The following is a 21,255-nucleotide window of genomic DNA, read 5'->3' as shown; positions in this document are numbered from 1 at the left end:
AGAGCCACCTAATTAATATCCCATGCTTTGTCTGGGGAAGAGACACATGGCTGCTGGCTCTGAGGAAGTTACTTGTCCCTGTATCAGCTCTCCAATAAAAATGATATGAGCTCACTAGAGCTTCCACAGGGCATACTGCAACTAGCATGGACATGTAGGTGTCAGGGGACTGAAAGGCTTAGCTGAGACCAGACCATTTCTTTTTGCTGTGCATCAAATGTTCTGTGCGTCATCTTGTGTCGTGTCAAGTTGGACCAACTAAGAGGCTTATTCCCTGAAAGCCACCAGTTTCATCAGCTTTTTCTTGTATGATGCTGGCAGGTCATACAGGAGACTAAAGGAAATAGTATTTCTGCATCCTACTATCACTAATACCATCTGTTCTTTAGTCTGATATGATCAAAAACAGTCCACAAGAAACACACAAAAAAATCCCCAAAAGCAAGCAAGGAAAAAAATCCCAGTCCATTCCCCAGAAAGGGATAATATCACATTCAGGGAATAGAAAGACTCACCCTGGTTTTGGCATCGATCTGCCCTCCGCGATCCAACAAGAGCTTCACCATGTTTGTGTTTCCCCTTTTGGAAGCCACATGCAGTGGGGTGATTCCATTCTACACCATGAAAAGAACAAACAATGAGCTGGATGGAGCTGAAGGTGTGCAATGGGGGTGAATTTGGGTTTGGATCACAAAAAATGAGACCATCACATCGTAGAGAATAAACGAGAATGTACCAGAGCATCAGCACACACCATATAAGCTAGAGTTAGTAATTCCTTCCTAAGCAAAGTTCCTTCTCCATTGTTTCTGGGTCCTTGAATTAAGGAAGCAGAGCATCTGCCCAAGCAGCAAACGTCGCAGCCCCAGGGCCAGACAAATACACAAACACATATCAGAGTCCCAATGAGCCAATAGTCACAAAACACTGAAGCATTTCAATAACTGCAACGTACACAGAGGACACAAATGCGTCACTCCTACACAAAGGAACCTTCTTGTGTAGTGCCAAGAGCATAAAGGAGTGGTAGGCTGTGTAGGCTGAAAGTCCTTGAAAACACTTTGGGTGAGGCAAGAGGTAATATTAGCAGCAACTCCAGATTGGAAACAGGAGGGAGTCAGTCTGGAAGGCAGAACCCTGAAGTGATTCAAAGTGTGTCTGGCAAAATCAAACAGCAAACCTGTGACCTGTGAGCTGGGTTGAGATTACCAGAGGTTTTCACTTCAAACTACGTAACATGCAACAGCAAAGAGACTGTACCATGTAACTCTGCAGCTGTTTACCATGAAATAGTAGTCATGATTAATTAGTTCTTTTATTGTTGAATTTGTATAACAGCAATATACTTTACTCTCTGGTTTTGAAATATAGTTGCATGTGAAAACATCAAATTAAAGTGATATAGCAAATATTGAATACCAAAAGAGCCAATCAATCCTACATCTATTTCCAGAGTACATCTAACAAACAGAAAAGCCGAAGGGAGTTGACACATTATAAGAGCATCAGCTTTCTGGAGCTGCCAAAGGATCCTGCTTCCTCCAGCTGGGAATACTGGCTGTTACACAACTCCCAAGACCTCCAGGGCATTGCACGGAAACAACCTTTCAGAATTACTGCAAAAAAGACATCTCTGATCCCAACAGAACTTCAGCATTATTTTGCTCCTTTCTTCACTCAGCTCTTGCCTTAGAGTTACCCAAGACACCCTCGCATTTGTGTAGGCCACTAGAAGCAGGAAGATGAAGGGGTGAGTCCATACCCTGGCTGTGAAGTCGACGGCAGCTCCGCGGTTCAGCAGCAGCGTGGCCACGTTGACATTGCCATAGTGTGCGGCGATGTGCAGAGGGGTAAAGCCACTCTGCAAAGGGAAACAGCCCTCGTTACGGAAATCCTCTCATGCAAGGTCACCAGCTGAACTAGAGCTTGAGTTTAAAATGCTGCCCAACTAATGCATGTCAATTTTATCTAGACCGTGTCTACCTCTTCTAGAGCACAGCCTTTCAGGCAGAGAGGCCAGTTTTCAGGTGGGAGTTTATCAAAAGTATTTTATTATTTTGTTCCCCAACTCGGCCCCCTGCATCAGTGGCCAATAAGAGTAGCTTTCATCACAGAAAATATTAATGTATTAGCCATTCTTAAAGAAAATGAAGCAAGTTCCTAATTACCATTTGGAAGCAACATGGGTCTTTTAGGCTGCATCTATTTATTGGGGTTGGAAAAATGACCACAAAAGTTGTTGGACTCCTATTTTACTCCTCTTAGTAATAGAAATATAGACAACATATTTCCTATTGGGGTTTTTTTGTTTGTTTTTTAAAAGCAGTAATTATTCAAAATGCAAATTAAGAGTTTCGTTTACATGAGAAACTACTTAGTAGCATAGTAAAAGAATCATAATTATTTATATTTATATACAATTTGGACTGCAAAAGATCTGAAGAAAGTTTGCAATCTAGAAATAAAAAACCCCATATTTTATTTATTGCAATTTAAATACCAGAAGGTGAAACCTGCTTCAGCTATGAGATGTACAATCGCTTGACAACAACATAAAAAAAGATTAAATTTTCAGAAACTAGGACAGAGAGCAAGCTTTTATTCTCATAAGTAATTCAAGTAGAAAGGGCCTTGCTTTTGAGGTTTCCCTGAAGAGCTTTACACTGATTTGATTGGATCTTGCTGATAGTTATAGAAAGGGAGGAGTACTTCTGGCTTTTCTACTACACCATGCTCTCAGCTAGGTTTCCTTCCTCTCAGTATCCAAACCACCATGTTAAGCTACTCCTGGAACAAAGGAATGTGGGCACGTGCTGCCCTCCTTCAGCAGGCATTGCAGCACCCCTTGCCCTTTCCCTCAGGGAACAACATGCCCCATGGAGCAGGTGCCCAGGGAAGCTGTCATCCTTCAGTTCACATCACTGCTGCCTCCTGGCAGCCTGCTCACGTGAGCACACAACAAGACGGAAGCACCTTCCCATGGGCACGTGCATTCATAATTCATTCCCTCCTCCAGCAGAGAAAATCCATTATTCAAAAGCAGGTACTGAAAAAAATCGTCTCATTCTTGGAACTTATTCTTCCTCATAAAAGGGCCAATGATCTTTTGGGAAAATCCCAGTCCAAGCCAATCAGCCCCATGATTTTTAGTGGAAGTAAAATCCATGTAAGAAATGTGTTATTTAGTGCAGGTAAATTCTGAGTCCATACTGTCACTGAGGGCTTTGCAAAACTTTATGGAAAAGATTATAATAAGAAGAATGGTAAAAATAAGCAGGTGCCCTGAACAAGTTTTTACCTTGGGGAATTTGATTATGCTTATTATCATAAAAGACAGAAAATTAATTTTACCATTATTCTGCCTGAGCCAGACACCCAGATTTAGTTATGCCAAGTGAGTGCATTTTCATAATTAATGAAATTGAGCTTAAAAAGGATCTTTATCCTCTTAGCTCCATGACTCGATTCAGACTCCTTTGGACTGATGTGAATTCTCAAAAATGTCCTTCAATATTGACACAAATAAAAAGAAATTCTAAGGTAAAGGATGGAAAAAAATAGGGTTTTTTGAGTCAGAAATTTCTATGTATTAAAAAAAGAGTAATATCTTCACTTTTATTGCTAACTAATAAAGAAATACTGGCAAAGAGCAGTGAAAATAATCATAAGTAACAGAAAGAGTAATTAAAAATTGTTGATGTCGGTACCTCAGTCGTCCTATTCACCATCATCTGATGCAGCATGGTTTGGGAAAAAGAGGAACAATATTAAAGACTGGCCGCAAAACGAAAGAACTATGTTGCTTTTTCTGAAATGAGTTATGCTGTTAATTATGGTAAAAGCCATTCAAGCATGCATTAACTTTAAACACAACCTATGCTCCCGCGGGCAATAAGGAAATATCCTACTTAATAGGGAAGCAGTGATTCTGCTTCCATTCCAGTGGCTTCTGGTTTGCAAATAATGAGAAAAAGCTGGTTACCAAAGAAATGGGAGGCATAACTAAAACTTGAAAAAATGAGCACTTGGAAATTACTGTGTAGCTTAACGCTGCAAACTTCAAGGTATTACTGGTGGTACTGATGGAGCAAGTTGTCCTTCCCCAGTGGAGCAGTTCCGTTTGCCCATTAGGGTGCAGGGATTCAAGGTGCTGTCCCTGAGCCCGGAGCCCGCCCCGTTACCTTGGACTGCACGTCGGCGTTGTGGTCGTTCTGCAGCAGCAGCGCGGCCGACTTGGTGTCGTCCTTCCTGGCGGCGATGTGCAGTGCTGGCAGCCGCACCTTGCCCTTGGTATCGTTCTCCAGCAGGATGGCCACTGCCTGGTTGTGTCCCTGCTGCAGTGCCACAGCCAGAGGGGTGAAACCGTCCTGGGGCGCAGGAAACAAGGGTGCTCAGCATGATTGGACAGTCTCGGGGAGCTGCACCGCACCCTTTGCGCACACCAACTCAGGAAGCACGTTCCCAGCTGTTTTCCACCTCTGAGCTCCATCTCCAGGGACATGAGATTGGAGGCACAACATTTTAACTCTTTCAAACACCTTCAAAAGGCTTTCAAATATTTGACATGCTTTGAAAGATCTTTTACACTTCAAAGTAATCTTTTTTTAAGTCAAGTGGAAGGAAAGGATCATTCTACAGCATCCCTCTTAATTACTACTTGTCTTCAAATGGGCCACAAAGCATATTTTTAGCAAATTTTTGGTAAATTCACTGAGCACTGAACAGTGTCAATGTGAAAAATACTGCGAGAATATGTTTCTGAATATCTCACATCTCTGCAAAAAGGAAGTGTATCAAATGTGTTTGCTGCTGTTCCCATGCCAAGTTACACATGAACCATGAGTCAAGAAATCCAGATCATGTGTAGGAACATGATTTGAGGAAGGAAAACTTCACATTATTTATGTTTTTTGGAAAAAGAAAATCAGGAAATCAATCTTGGCTTGTCATTCATAGATTTAGGTTTGTTTCTAAATTAGTTTAAAATTGTCTTGCTCCTTCACACGTGCCTGGGATGACCAGTGCTTTAAAGTCCACGGTAACATAATAGCAGCTTGCTCTCCTGGCTGAAGTAGTACAGGCGTCCAGATATTTCATTCTGATTTCAAACTGAACCCTTGCTCTGGTCATGCATCCTCCCCAAGCACAGGTGTGCTGTAACTACATGAGAGATAAGACAGCATTGCTTCAGAATAGGAATATGGAAAGATGAGAGAAGAATAAAGGCCAAGATAGGAAGGAATGAGAGCTAACATATGTTGAAAGAAACATCTGAAGAATTGCCAAGGCAATTTTTCCCCTCAGTAATCAAATAACTTTCTCTCCCTTTTGCGCTGAGCTGTGGGTAGGAGCATTGTAACAGCGATACTGCTGTGGGTTCTGCCTGTGATAGAGATTAAATTCTGTACACTGAATTAAAAAGGGGGGAACAGCTGACAAAACAGCTGAACTGTAAAGATTATTCTGAGATTGGGGCTACAATAAGGTGTTGAAATGGCTTAATGCATTTGCCTTTTGCCTCTGGGAACATGAGAACAAATCCTGGATTAGAGACTCTGAAACCGAGCTCATCCTTACTCTCCTTTTTTATCTGCACATATATAAGTGCAAGAGGAAATGAAATGCATCCAAAGGCAGTGCAAGTTTCAAGGCTTCAAAGACAAGTTCATCTGTTTGATTTGCACCATTTCATCATGCACCCTTCTCTAGAAGGGCCCAACTCTTACTACCTTCCCCCTCCTATTGCCTTTGGAAAGCATGGCTGACCAAAGCCTGGAGACAGCTTTTCATGTCCTCACCTCCCACGAGGAGGGTCAATCTTTGATGCTAAACAGAAGGACCTTCTCCCTTTATTTCAGTGACATCCACAGTTCAGGCTATCATCCCACCTTACTGAATGTACCATTTCTTCATCCTATTCATGAGATGAACTCTGGGCACATGTGAAAGCGATGTTGGCTCAGGCCTTCCTTCAGGAACACTCACACAATCATGGAAACCATCACCTCAGCAGGACCTGAACCTAAAACTGACCTAGTTAAGCAGCAAAGTGGTCAAGAGCCTTTACCTTACAAGTTACAGAGTGAAAACAGATCTCTTAGACAGCAGAAGACAAATTTGGAGTTAGGGTCAGAGTAGGAATATATTTTATTTTATTTTTTCTCTTCTCTGCCTTTTCTAGAAAACCAGACTACAGTGTGCATTCTGTGACTGTCTGCATTCAGAGGCCACATCAATTATAACCATCTCACCCTCACAATTCCTGTAAACTGAATGAATTCCCAGCCAACAGAAATTGCTGGGAGCTGGCTGCCAGCAGGTGACTGTTGGTTGCAGCAGGGCTGGGCTCATGGAGAGCCCCAGTTCCACCTGACTCCTGCACAAGGAGTGTGTTTCTGCATGTTGCCTGGCAATCATATGGGATTTTCTGTTTCAGAAAGCCGACATGTAATGTGATCGCCGCATCTATGAGGGGATTATTTTATGAGCTGTCATCAAATAGTACAGTATCCACTGAGAGCAGGGACAGTAAGACAGCTGTTACCACTGACAGGTTTGAAGGGAAGGAGAAGGAGCATAAATGCACCAGCATTTCAAGTTCATCTGCTCATGACGGCAGTCCAGAAAGGGAATGTTTCTGGACAGACTAGAGAAAACAATAAACAGGAACAAAAGCTCTGGCCAGAGAGGAATTTTGCTATAGCTACTTCTCATGGCACATCCACATCCATAGAACAAACAGGAAGATGACACACTTTGCAGCACAGAGCCTGTTCACTCAGTCCTTTAGCTGGAATGAAGAACATTTGGCAGAAAGAGGAAACAGAATGAGCATAGTCCTAATGACCAAGGAGTTTTCTCCATTGCTTCTAAATCCGCCCATATGTGGAAGGAAGCCTGTGGGATTCTGCTCCTCTTGAGATGGAGTCTCTCTCCATCTTAGGTGTCTCTCCTGCTTGCACAGGAGTTACTGCAGGTTTACAATCCACATTCCCAGTTAATACCACCCTTCTGCCTATTTACACCCACGTGGTCCAGCAGTAAAAATAAAGTGTCAGCACAGAAAACAGCCTCATTGCATCAAGCTTTCTGATGCAATCCTTGTGAGCCATTTGGTTTCCCATTTACACCAGTCACAGCCAATAATGAACACTCACAAGCTACACCACGTCACAGGAGAGACTCGGAATCAGTGTAACTTAAGAAAACAGTGGCAAGAGGCTATAGCAGGTGGCCTCCCAAATGGTTCTGCAAACCCAGCACCACAGAGAGCCTCACCACTTCAGAATTCAACTAAAATCCCAAGACCCAGCTGCTGTGTTAAAGGTTGGACTCGATCTGAGAGGTCTTTTCCAACCTAAACAACTCTGTGATCCTAAAACAAAGCTTGCTGACAACTACCTGTTGATGTCAATTGACACAGAGAAGCCCTCTAGAGACAGCCCACACAGTTCTGACTTCAAGTGATCTGAACACACAAGCAAAGAAAAATATGAGAAAACCCCCTCACCTCAGTAGCTGTGCTTTGGTTGGCTCCATTCTCCAGGAGATATTTCACCACCTCAATGTGGTTCTCTTGAGCTGCCATGTACAAAGGAGTAAAGCCATTCTAGGAAGGACACAGGAGAAAATAGTGTCACATTGAAATTACATGTACTAACAATAATGAACCACAAGTGGATACACAGCTAAAAATGCATTTGTGTTCTTGTAACTGAATGTAAAAAGAAAAACCTTGTATTTTTCCCTTAATACTGTCATGTTCAATATCATTTAAACCCACAGAACTCTCCATGCTTTCACACTTATTTTCTTCTGACATATTTTAAGGAAGCAATGGACACACTAATTATTAATACAGCTATTCCTTGTTGATAATGCTCAGGGATGTAAAGCTGGCATTAAAGTTTTATGAAAGCTGACAGGAAAGCAAGAGTTTCCTCCATTCATTACATTTACTTAACCAAAGATGTCATCCCCTGGAGACCATGAAGTCCATATCTTCTGACAAGCTCAGTAGAGATGGCAAAGGCTTAGCATACTATGTAAAATTTCTAATACATAAAACATTGCTAAGTACCCAACATAAAGGAACTCAGCCTTGCAAAGGAACAACTGCATTTCTGACCATACAGCAGGTTCAGTTATCATTTAATAAAAAACTTAAATTAAAATTACCTAAATTTATTAAAATAATTTGCTCTGGATAAAACATGATTTAAAAAATTATTCTAAGTCAATCAACCTACAGTAGAAATGTGAGTTCCTTCTTTGCAATAAAGTATTTTAATGCAAGCAATTGTAATTCATTACCTACAGAATCTTGATGAAAGAGAGGCATGGAATTGAGCTGTCTGCCTGATCAATAATTTATTTCTAAGAGTTTTTAGGATTTCTAAGAAGATCTTGGAAAATTCTTCAGTATTCTGTAGACTAGGATGCAACGTAAGAGAACAAAATCTTCCGGCTTGAAATGTAACTTTTAACTAGAAAATAAACCATCAGCCAGACTTCAAACATGCAATTTATTTGATTTTTTTATTATCTTGTGTGCCATCACACTGAATGACAGGGTTGTGCATTCACACAAGCAACCAGAATTAATACAGATACAATGATAACCAAAAACCTTGTTTCAGAGAAGCCAATATTATCCTTTTTAGGAAACCTGCTGTGGAAACATTCCAGTAATTTCCTAACAAAATGAAATCTCATTTTTCAGTCACTAGATAACACAGAAATTGTAGAACTGATGTCTTTACAACCCCCTCTGTTTACAAATGTAGAGGACTGTTCAGGAAATAAACACAATTTATGTTGTGGATGCCCTATGATAAGTTGTAGCAAATCTTTTAATGTTCATTTGCATAATATCCTGGCATTTCCATCAACAATCTTGGGACACAGAATTAAAAAATGGCACCCGGAGAACAATTAACAGCAGTTCAGTGCCAAAACTGGGGGTGTGTATTTTGAGTGGCTTTGCACAGGAGTCCATTATCCTATATTCTCAGAAATTATTCAAATTATGGACTCTTATTATAGTCACAGATAGTATGACCAACATAGTCTGCAAGTCCATCACACCACAGGATCATCATTTGAAACTGTGGTCAAAAGACCTGGAAAGGTAAGTTAGTAGGGACCAACACAATTTTCTGCACTACTGCCAGAAAAATAAACTATGCACACAGGGAATGACAAGTAAGAGAAGAATTCTGTAAAAAAGGCCCTGGAGGTCACAGAAGTCTTCCAGAGACGGGCCACTGGTCAAGGAGCTCATTCTGCTCTAATAAAGAAAACCCTTGCACTAGCATAAAAATCTATCTCCTTAAGGGAAGCTATCTTTCTTTGAGAAAAGGCTAACAAATGGTACTGTTCCGGCTGGAAAGGGCAAAGTGAAGGAAAACAGTCTTTAAAGGGGAATGGTCTGTTCTTCATGATCATGATGACTAAAACAAAAAAAGCAGAGCTTACAAGGCTGCTAGAGGGAAAATTCAGGTAAGACATCAAGAAAAGCTTCTTAACAATAAGGTCAGGCTGATGGGAAGCTTCTTCCTCCCAAATCACTGCTAAAACCAGGCAGCAAACTGGAAGCACACAGAACCAGCCTCTCCCATGTCCCCTCTGGGGCAGGAGCTGAGGTGTCAGGGACCTCTGGTCTCCCGGCTGCTCCTCAGACAGCTCTTAACAGGGAGGGGGATATAAGAGATCCCATCATAACATAAAATGAAGGAAGGCTGTTCACTGAGTAACTGGGAAGGTGCACGGGATTGCCAAGCAGAGGCATGAGCTGGCAGAAGGAATTAGGAACAGATTGGGTTCTTTTCCATTGCAGTTGTAGGGAACAGCACAGAGGAGCCTGCAGGTAACCGAGCTGGCTCACTGTTCCAGCTCTCCTTCCCACTCCGGAAAGAGCCAACGTGGCAAACTACGAGGGATAACTCGTAGTAATTTTCCACTCACCTCATCAGCATTTTCAGGGTAAAGTCTAATCTTTCAAATGTAGTACATGCTATTTGTAAAATCCTTCTAGCATGGAATATTACAAGGATCACACTGGCTGAACTGGGTGAATATGACAATTTTCAAGCCACAGTAAATCAATTTGCTTAAAAGCTTTGAAGAATCTAATTTTTTTAATCAACTCAAGTCCCTGGTTCTGGAACAGAACTAGGACAATAAATCCTAGATTAGGAGACTATAAACAACGCGTACATGACTTAATGACCTTTTAATACCAAGAAATACTTCATGTTTTTCTACACAGAGATCCAGAAGAGTGTACCCATTCTATCATACCTGTGCTATAATCACACCTGAAACTACAGAAATTAAGAGAAAGAAAATTCTTGTAGAGAAAGTCATAGTGTCTTTGTTTTCCTTCAGGCTTTATTTATAGTCTGAAACTACTGTATATATTTTGTTGAAGTCTGGATCATTTTGGGAATTACAACATGCTAAGAGCCATGAGCAAAACTGCCTTTACCAGACATGCTGGAAAACATTCCTCTGAATTTCTCCCCCTGGCAAGGTCAAGCCTGACTTGGTCTGCTGGCAGGGAGAAGTCTTTTGGTCTGCTGGCAGGGAGAAGTCTGCTTTCAGTGAAGCTCTGGTTTTGAAGCTTCTAATTGCAGTGTCCCCAACTGCAACAGTCCTGGCCCTTGGCCAGGAAACTCCTATTTTAGGATTTCCAATATGTCTGCTCTCCTTGGCAGAGCTGTGCCCAGTGGGATTACGTGCTAGCCCTGCTGGAGCTCCTCCTTCTTCCCCGGCCACTGGACCTCAGGTGTTCCATCTTCCTCCTACCCCACATGGTTTCTCTGATCTGTCTGTGTCCTCCACAGCGAGTTTCTCTCTCTCAGCCAGTCACACACTTCCTCAATGGAAAAGCACACAAAAACCAGACTCTTCCCTTCATTTCCTTTCCTTTTGTCAATCTAAAGTCCCCTTCTTAGTTTCTCATCTTTAAGTTGCTAAGAGCTGTACACCTCCAGCTCTCTCTTCTACTTCTAGAGATACGTCAAAGCTCAAAATCCCATAGCTCCCCAAACTAAAGAAAACATTTTCCCTTGACTTTTGTTTCACTATCCCCAAGTGTCTCCTGCTGTATCCATGGGAAATGATTCTCCATGGCCATACTGCAAGGGAGACTGACCTCTCCCCTTAGCACGTGGAATGGGACTCATCAGGTTTATTGGGCCAGTGGAGAGCACTGTGTATTTCAATAAATTTCCTCTCAGTTTATGATCCCATACCATCCAGAATTAAAGGAAGAATACTGACTGTGACCTGGAAAAGGAGAAATGCACTACATTTTTCTTTCCTGTAAAGCCCAGCTGTGCAATCATGCTCTGGCTGTATGTTTAGATTTGGCACATCATCTGAAAAATTGAAAATAATTGTGTAATGATATATAACATTCATTTCCAAACAATAGTTTCATCAGAGTATTCATGGTGAGCACAGAATACTCCAATTTCATTACCCCCACAAATGTGTACTGCAAGATGTTTACTGCTATAATATAAAGTCAGAATGAGAAATTATCACTAAACAGAAAATATTTCATACTCCATTCTTTCTACTACATTCACTGCTTTACTGGCTAATTGGAGAAAATGAGTAGCTCTCAAATGATTTTTCACGCTATTAATGTAAATTGGCAAGTCTATATATGACTCAGAATTTGTATCATTAAATTGTCCCCAAGCCCTAATGAAGAACACGGGCTGAAGAAGCACAGGGATTATTAGAGTATTGAGAAAATCATGCAGTTCTATAGCTTGGTGGAGGTTTATTTCATGGCAGGCTTTCAAGGAACTAAGGTTCCTCTTGGCAGGCAGTATTGAACTGTTAGCTGTGGGCTTTAGTGTCCATATACCTATTGTGTCCTATAGTGTCCTACACCTTACATCCATATATGAATATATATCTTTTTTTCATACTGATATAGAAAAGAGAGAAAACAGAGGTATATAATCTCTACGTTCTGCCTATTTGAAGAGGATTCATGAGAGTTAGCATCCTTTGACTAAACAGTTACCATAAACCCAGATGAACATAACTATTTTGTGTTATTTTATGGGCCTCCAGGAACTCTTTAAGACTGTATTGGATGACAGAGATTACCAGGCAAGAGAAGAAAACTGGCACCTCATGCAATGGTTTACAAGCAAACACTCATATCTATTTAGTTTTACTCAAAAAAGCCAGATATTGACATGAAGAATGAGACAAAAGTGAGACAAGCTTAGATTAGTCAAACAACTGACACACATTAGAAAATCTGTGTGTCGTGGTCCTGTGCTAAAATACTGTTATATGCAGTAAGATCATGATCATTCGGGGACCTTCAAGTTCAAGAGCAGTTTGAGGATTTTTTTCTGTTCTTCAGAATATTGCTCAACTTCAACAAGAACAGAAAGTTCCTAATCTAAAATCTTTGTTCAGCAACAGACAATTCATCCTCCTGTTTTCCCCATTTTCCACTGGTACCAGTCTAAACCAGTGACATCTATGCCTCACCTTAACAGTTCTACCTGCAGGCACTGCTTCCCTCATCCCAGCTGCCAGGAACCTCTACAGGAGAGGAGATACCTGCAGCAGGTTATTCTGTCCCAAAGGGGAAAATGTTATGCAAGGAAGGAAAAGAACAGAAGCAGTAGGCACAAACTGAGCATCACTTTTTTACTATGAGGAGACCAAGCACTGGCACAGGTCACCTAGAGAGGCTTTGGAGTCTCCATCTTTGGAAACACTCAAAAACCAGGGCATGTTCCTGGGCAGCCAGCTGTGGGTGATCTTGTTCAAGGAGAGGAGGGGACAAGATGAGCCCCAGAGGTGTCTTCCATCCTCAGCCCTTCTGTGACTCAGTGAAAACCCTCCAACAATCCAAGCAATAAACTAATTGTAATCAATGAAATATGAGGGTGACAAATAAATGCAATCTGCAAACTAAATTCAAAGTCTAGATAGAACCATCAGTATCACAATTCTGGGAACTTTGCTCAGTGCATTATGCTCAGAGCATTATTTTCAGACAGTCTATAAATAAACTCTTCAAAAGAGGATTATATCTGAGCAGGATAGATTCTCTGTATAAAGGGTGAATTAAGGATAGATTAAGGTACCCATGTTAATTTTTTGAAGTCTCTTTTTTGTTGCTCTTAGTTTACATCAAAATCCAGGATTTTAACATAACAGAGTAAAGAAACTTTTTTATTTCAAAAATATCATAAATAATTGAAGTATGACATCTATATTGACATTCAATCTAACAGCAACCATGAGGTTTGTGAAGAGAAGGATATAAGATAAATGGATAAAATAAAGGGAAATTAATAGAATTTAATTTTAAGGTGCCTAAGGAATATCACTTTGCCACATAGTCAACAGAAAGTGGGCTACTCTGAAGAAAGACTGGGCATATTCAAATCAAGAGCTCCTATATCCACATTATGAGAGAGCTTCAGTAAAAACACCCTTTAGATGCATCCACAACCAAATGAAATGCTGTGCATTTCTGATGAAAGCACCACACGCTTTCAGAGCAGAAATTTTCCTCCATGCTTCCAAGTGAGCAGTATATATATCCACTTGCCTGGGCTATCCTTTCCTTTTATAACAAAGCCAGTAAGGATGACACAGAGATTAGATGTAAGTATCTGTACACATTGAAATGGTGGGTGTAGAGTGGCACATCCCTAAGGGGAAAGCAAGCTACTCTGTTCTGACCTGCTGTAAAATCCCTCAGCAAGTATCAGGCAATTGTTCAGGTGACAACACTTGCATCCATCACATTTGGCAGATGCTGAGGCCCACAGAGCCCCAAAGATTCAGGATGAGAAAAGTAGTCAGTAACAAGATAAGAATTACTGGATTTAGGGAGGCTGGTCCCTAAACTGGTCCAAAAGAAAGGTATTCACTTGTTTGAGACAACAGATTATAAAGTGACTTGTAATAAATATTGCTGTTTAAATTGTAGTGACACAGAAGCCTCCACTGAAAATAGCACCACCCCTTCAGCTGTCCCACTAATTCCCTAGTAATATAAATAGTGTTTGCCACTCTATACTTACACCATGGCACTAATGACAAAGGCTATGGATAAATGATGCTGCCTGGGCTGTGATAAACTTGCCAAGTTCATTCATGAGGAATCACCCAGGACTCCAAGAGCAGCACTATGTGTATGACACCTGCTACCTCCCCACTGCAAGGCCCCTCTCCTGGAAAGTCTAAGTCCAAGCCACTTCTGAGCCCAGATGATGAATGTAAAGAGCACAGATATTCTATTTCAGTAACTTCAAATATCACATTTTTTTCCTCAGGAACAGCCAAGTTCCTGAAACAGGGCCTGAAACACAGCCAGTCAGAAATCAAGATATTCTACGCTCGGGAAATAACACTTTTACACCAAGGGAGCCTGCAGTAGAAATTGAGCTGATGGAGAATAATAGGATGAGAACAGATTGGTCATGCACAAGAAAACACCACCTTGATGATGGGCATAGGTGAGGGCTCAAAGGCTTAGTCAGGGAAGAGTCTCAGATTTTAATCTGGGCACTCATCCAAAACTGCATTTGGGGTTTGCCTTCTGAAACGTGGTAAGGGAAAAGCAGTCCTGAAAGCATCCTTTTATTTTGCGTGGCTGAGGGCTGGAAGGAGTACAATATTGCACTAAAACCAAAAATAAGATGTTTCTATTTATTTGGTTGTGGCTCAGTCACCTCTACACTCGTAATTATACACAGCCAACATTTGCACTGCCTGGTTCTCAGTGTCACCACTGCATCATCCCAGCAGGTGAGAAATATGGTGTGTTGGTCTGCTGAATCCTTACCCATCCCATTGGCATGTTGAGTTCCTGCAGCCTCCTAAAGCTAACATATTCTCAGAATAAGTATAATTGACTGAAAAAAATACTTATTGTTTCAATCAGAGTATTTCCATCTGGACTATTTATCTTTTCAAAGCAGTAAATTCAAAGAATTGACTAAGAATTATACGGTAAATATTTTCAGTTTGTTTTCAGTCTTTGTTGAAATATTTGGCTTTTTTCATTCTTTTTAATGTATTACTTTTGTTTACATCTCTCAAAATCCTCCAGAAGGCATTTCTTCCCTTTTTATTCCCCTCCACGGAAAAAATAATGGGCCTGCCCCTTGATTACATTTGCCATGACCAACTGTTTCTAAATTACTCCTCCTGATACACAGCAGCTAAAAATCTGTCTCTCTAAATATATTAATATAAAAGCAGAAAGCTCAGTTGGTGGAATGACCTTTTGTCATAATGGAGTAGCAAATACTCTGCAAAATGTGCTCCATTCCAAAGGTTAGATTATCCTTACAACCCATGGGGCGAGCAATCCCTGGTAAAGCAAATCCTAGTGCATCCTGACAGAGACAAGCTGATCACTTCTCTGAGAATCACCTAAATCCCCCCTCTGCTTTTGTAGTAACACAGAGGCTGGAAATATGCTGCTCTAAGGATTGCTTCCATCCAATCAGAAGGCTAGATAAGAGCTCAAGCAGTCACAACAGTCTCTCCTGTACATGGACCTAGGAAGTGGTGACCATAACAGGGGCAAACTTAAGCAACCATATTTCTTGGCTAATGTGTTGCCAATGCGCTTAGAGGAGGATGTCGAGGGAAGGAAACTGGAGGGCTTTTAAACAACAAAATCAGCTTGGGGGAGGACTGATTTATCTAATCCTTGCTCTCTGTATCTGGGTCACTTTAAGTAATCTGATGATTAAAAGGTAGCTCCTCCTTTCCTGAGGGCCCCTATACAAACCAGTGGTCAAAACATAACTTGTGCTAATGGGGAACACATTCCGTTGTAAACCCAGTGGCAGGAATTTTAACACTGAAGGGAATCACCTCATTCTTAGGTGGCTCCAGAGTGTGACAGTTCCCTTACTGTTCCCAAACAGGAGCAGGTTGTATTTCCTCATTTTGCCTTCTACTTTTCAGCTTTGTACCTCAATCACTTGTCATTTATCCAAGTGCCTCATCCTGGGAGGTGCAAGTCTCAACAGGAGGCTTTTCTTGACCTTGTCTGGAATGGAAGAATGTCAGGATGGACCCATTCCCTAAGGAATGGGACAGCTCAGCATCACTGTTGCAGGGACAGTCTACAGGTACACTCAGTTAGGAGGATTGCTGCGGTCAGGCTACCAGCACATTTGGAAGGCTGATTTCCAGTGATCGGACAGCTCTGATACCTTTACATTAGTCACATGGTCCAGGATGACTTAAAGAGAAAGCAACAGCAACAAAGAGTAATTTATCAAAGGAAAGGGTTGGACTGACTAAATCTGGTGATATTTCTTCCACCTGAAAATTTCAAGAAGTCACGTAATAATTCCTAGTATGTCAAAAATGTAGATCTCATTGAGACGAAAAGCACAAAAAATAGTTACTTTTCGAATGCACAAGCAACAGCTAGGACTAGGTTTGGGGTGAAGAGATGATGCAGCTGTGGAACAAAGGTAACGCTGGGCTCAGTGAAGGTGGGTGATGGGGGCATGGGTGTGGGTGGAAGTGACAGAAGTGAGTGGCCAATTCCACTTCCATGGGTCTGCCTGATGGAACATTCCAATAATCCCTGAAGACTTTGCATGAATTTCCCACTGAAATTCATAAGTACCTGGAGGATCACCCACCCAAGTGAACACATAGTTCAGCATTTATGGCATCGATCATCAACCTATGGGATGGACCCTGCTCTGTTCCGCAAGGAAACACAAAGTTCAAAGGAACAGCCCGGAACACCCCGGTGGATCCATTACCTACTGTGCATTCTCGATCATACCATCCCTGTATTACCAACAAGCAGCCTGGTCAGACCTACACAGGACCAAAATAATGGTCAAATCAAGGAGAGAAATTGTAGAAATCAAGTTTTCACCTGATGGTACCTGTCTAGATCTGCTCACTGAACTGTGCCTGGAGTCAATCAAGCAAAGAGCTTATAGATACTCATTATATAAATATATTTACTATTTAATATTTCTAGCAAAAAGCACTTCTGAGCCAAAAAATTCCACACTTGTCCAGTTCTAGGTGGAAGTATGCCAGCAAAGAGCAGCATCTTGTAGATCTCTGGCCATTCTGGCCCTTGTCCCAGCCTTTGCCAGAAACATGCTCCAGGAAGACGTGAGCTCTCAAATGGCACACACGCAACTGGAAGTGGAGTCACTCAATTAGTAATCTCTGTGCAATTAGGCTTTGCATCAAAATAGAAATTACTTCTCTAAAAATAGCAGTGATGACATGTTAGCTCAAAAGGAAGAGAGTTTTTAAAAGAAGAAGATGAACAAAATGTCTCTGAAGGCCAACATAAAACTGAAGGGCAAAGCAAAGTAATCTAATAGAAACCCAAAATCTGTAAGATCAGAGCCCAGAATGCTTAACAGCCTCAGATAGCACAGATGGGGTTTGTAAACCCAGTGGTTTCAGTGGGTTTAATAGCATTTCCTGAGATAATTCTGTTACTTTGCTGTTGAAAGGAGCTAGAAAATGAGCATGGTGTTTCAGATGTCATTGCTTGTAGGTTTTGATGAAGGCCAGTGTTTTTATGCCATTTAATTGAGAAAATGAAAGGAAAAACAACAAACTGAACAAGCTCAAGTTGCAACTACTCCTTTATCTCCCAGTTCACTATCAGAGAAGAAACTTTGTCACTATGGGAAATTGTCATCACTGAAAATGAGAATGACTTTGACAGATACTGAATTCTTTAAGGAGGAAGTGATGCTGCAACTAGAGTAACTCTCCTGGCACTAAAACACTACCAGCAAAGGACATTTCACAGGGGCCTAAAATAATAAAGTGTGAAATAACAGAGATACCAAAGAGAAGATGCAGTGTACCCTCAATAGCAAGAACTGCAGCTAAAAGATTTGGGGGTGACAACATGGCACCTCTTTTCAAAAATGGAATTGAGGGAAAATATAAAAATTAGAAGTTGAGCATTTCAGTTATAATTTCTCACTTTTGTATTCCGTTTTAGCTTTAATTTGTATTTTTGTTCATTTCTCACTTTCTTGATTAAGCCCTTTCCCAATCTATATTTTCTTCTCAATTTTTTCATCAGTGACATGTTTCTAGACAAGAAAACATGAGTTTTTGAGGACTCAAGCACATTCTGTTCAGTTATTCTTTTTCCTATCTAAATTCATATTTTTCTGTTCAGTTATTCTTTTTCCTTTTTTCCTAACTTCATTTTTTTTTTTTGACCAGCGGTAGTTAGGTATGTTTCAACCTTGCTTCATCTGGTATCATAAACCACATGTCTATTCTTTGCTAATTTTGGAGTTGCTGCTTTTTTCTCTGTAGCATTTATTTTCTATGACACATGATTCTTGACATGTCAATGCAACCTTGAGCAGAAATGCAGCATCCATCAGCTTCACTCCATTCATGGAGCACAAAAAAGTTACTTTATAATTAAGGGACACCTTCCACTGGAATATCTCCTTTGGCAGTGGCAGCAAGAGCCTCTGAACATCTCCTGCCTGAAGCAGCTATCACCCATCTTATCCATCTCTTCTGGAAAAGCACAGCAGGCCAGAAAGACACAATCCAAAGGCCCCAAAGCTGGATGACACCATGTTAAGGACTCCCACTCCCAGTCAAGTCAACAGGACTTGTTTAATTAAGACAGCAAAGCACAAAGGCAGGACATCTGTATCCCAGCAGTTTCAATCCATCCTACCTGGAGGAAACCAGCGAGCAGTAATGGGGAAAATGTCCTCCATCAGATTAACTCAATTAAGTCAAGTAGCAAATGCCTGTTAACATCCCTGAGTATATTACACAAAGCATCCAGTGCTAACAATAAATGTCTTCAAAACTAGAATACAACAAAAAGTAATACTTGTGAACACATTTTTCAATTCTAACTGGATTTTCTTTTTTTAATTTGGAAAACTTCATTTATTTCTTCAGCATAAGGAAAAGCTTTTAGGAAGACTTTTTGAGGAATAACGCTTCACAAAAATCTTATTTTTAACAATTATTTCTCTTACCATGCTCAAAACATTAAAGACGTTTTTATCTTCTAATACACATTAAAAGGTTGATAAACATATGGAAAAAATCATCCAGCTTGTTCACTATGAAAGGGGTTTGCTAAATTTTTGAACAAAGGAACTACATTTCTTATCTTTTATGGGAATAGAGCATGGGGAGCAACTGACCATCAGCTGTCCTGAGAGAGCTGTTCCATAATTCTGGAGCAAAAAGCATAACAAAGAATGTATTTTTTAAATCTTGGAATCAGGCAACTTGAAGTTTTTTTCAGTTTCTTTCTCTTGTCTGAAGATGTGCTAATGGAACAGACAAACATTCATTCTGTAAAGGTGTTTATTCATTTCCTGCTCTCTACTTACCTTACCCTGTCCATGGTGAATTTGCAACTCCAAACAACAGAAAACCCTCCAGGTCCCAGTTTCCCATGTCTGGGCAAGCAAGGTGTGGAGCTAGTGCTAGCAATTTGTTTTCTTTTTTGAGGATGTCACCAGCCAAGTGCTTCAGAAAGATGTGGTTTCTTTATCTTTACACCACCTGTTCGGCCCCTTATAGCTACAGACAGTTGCTATAATTAAGGCAGCATTTACAAACATTAATCAAATTATTTATTTGATAAATGGTTCTTAATCCTAATCAAAGGAAATCATAGGTAAGGGACACTGCCCTGTCCTCTGGTGTATTTTGGAAAACCAGACAATTTTCATGTCAGTGGAAATAAGAGGGCAGTTTTTACAGTTGGTTTTCCTGCCAGGACAAGGTGATTTTTCCTAGTTCAAATGTACATCACAAACTTTTGATTGAAATTCCTTCTGATCACATATGGAAGGCAGAAGCCTGGAGTAAGTTATCTGCAAACTTCTAGCCAAAAATTAACCATAAAAAGCAAATGGAAAAATCAAGTCCTTGAGAAATGATCTTCTTCATTACTGCTCACCAAATTCCACTCAAATACAATATTTATACACTTTAGAATCTTTTAGTAATTCCTAGCCTTCTTCCAGAAATTGTTTCAGAAAATTTTCTATTAACAACAATGAGCATATTAACAACAATGAGCATATAATGACTTCAATTCAGTATTTACTTTTATTCTACTTATGAGAGAATGCCTCAATTTGCTTGATTTGTCAGGCTTGGATGTTTAGAAGCAGTGTCTAATATTTCAGATCTTACAAGAGCTCACCAAATAACTTTTAGAAGTGAGAAGGGAAAAGAGCATCATACCTGAGACTGTGCATTGATATTGGCTCCCTCCTTCACCAGAACTTTGACAACTTCAGCTTGTCCTGCTAAGGATGCAATGTGCAGGGCTGTATTCCCTTTCTGTTAGAGGGAGGGGGAAAATGCAAGTTATTATTACCCTTTTTCAGGAATCATTTCATCAGCAGGTTTTTTTTAATAGCATTCATGCACATGGAGGTTGAAAGGCTAAAGGGAAAATAATTTACCCCACAGGTGTTTTTTTCATTGTGCCTATGGGTGAAAAGACTCTGGCCATTATCAAGTCAATTACTGTTTTTCCACAGATTTGAAAAAATCAAGTACTTGCAGCTATACTAATTCTCCTTAAAATAAGGAGGACCTGCTACTGGAAATAACTAAAATCTGGCATTGCTAAAAACTTCTAATGCTTCCCCTATATTATACAAGAAATTATATTTTCCTCTTCATTTACTTCCCATGAGCTTCAGCAAGGCAACTCCCAGGCCATAACAGAAATAATAGTTTAAATATCAGTGCAGTATTCACATTATTCTCTTATTTTGTGCTTTTTGGGGCTTTGTCTATATTTCTCATATGTACTGGATAAACATAGAGACAGGCATCAATTACCTTAGTGGCAGAATCCACAGCCGAGCCTCTTTCCAACAATTCCTGTACCAGTCCCACGTGGCCTTCTTTGGCTGCCAGGTGCAGAGCGTTGAGCCCATTCTGTAAGCACAAGGGCCAGATCCATTACAAATATCAGATACACATTCCTACCTCACCCTGGGATAAGGAGAAGATTAGGAGCTGGAATACTATTACATCTCTGAGCTGACTGTCTGCATAAGTCAGATACTTTGGACATGGCTATTTAAGCTGAGGCTCTGTGGGACAAACTTCTCTGATTACATTTTTCTCATAGTAACAAATATATCAAATCAAACTGTATTTTGTGAGTATCCAGAAAAGATTCCTTGTTTTCTAATAACTTCCCATTACCACAAA

At 40.5% G+C, this 21,255-nt stretch overlaps 1 protein-coding gene across 32 annotated transcripts in view; it reads right to left on the bottom strand.

Moving 5' to 3' along the window:
* Positions 1-21,255, bottom strand: part of ANK2 (ankyrin 2) — a 279,443-nt gene that overhangs the window by 91,961 nt on the left and 166,227 nt on the right. For 25 of the 32 annotated variants that reach the window (XM_068188282.1, XM_068188279.1, XM_068188306.1 and 22 more), the window contains 7 exons: positions 20,878-20,976; positions 20,269-20,367; positions 7,511-7,609; positions 4,182-4,367; positions 3,708-3,731; positions 1,763-1,861; positions 516-614 (listed from right to left, as the gene is read on the bottom strand). In XM_068188282.1, coding sequence (XP_068044383.1) covers positions 516-614; positions 1,763-1,861; positions 3,708-3,731; positions 4,182-4,367; positions 7,511-7,609; positions 20,269-20,367; positions 20,878-20,976 — 705 coding nt within the window. The remainder of the gene's footprint in view (positions 1-515; positions 615-1,762; positions 1,862-3,707; positions 3,732-4,181; positions 4,368-7,510; positions 7,610-20,268; positions 20,368-20,877; positions 20,977-21,255) is intronic. The other 7 variants (XM_068188303.1, XM_068188300.1, XM_068188302.1 and 4 more) reach the window with 1 other exon arrangement.

This window comes from Anomalospiza imberbis, chromosome 4, assembly GCF_031753505.1.
Source record: "Anomalospiza imberbis isolate Cuckoo-Finch-1a 21T00152 chromosome 4, ASM3175350v1, whole genome shotgun sequence".
In the NCBI taxonomy this organism is placed as follows: Eukaryota; Metazoa; Chordata; class Aves; order Passeriformes; family Viduidae; genus Anomalospiza; species Anomalospiza imberbis.
The sequence above is the reverse complement of the archived record's forward strand: the minus strand, read 5'-3'. Positions and strand labels throughout refer to the sequence as shown.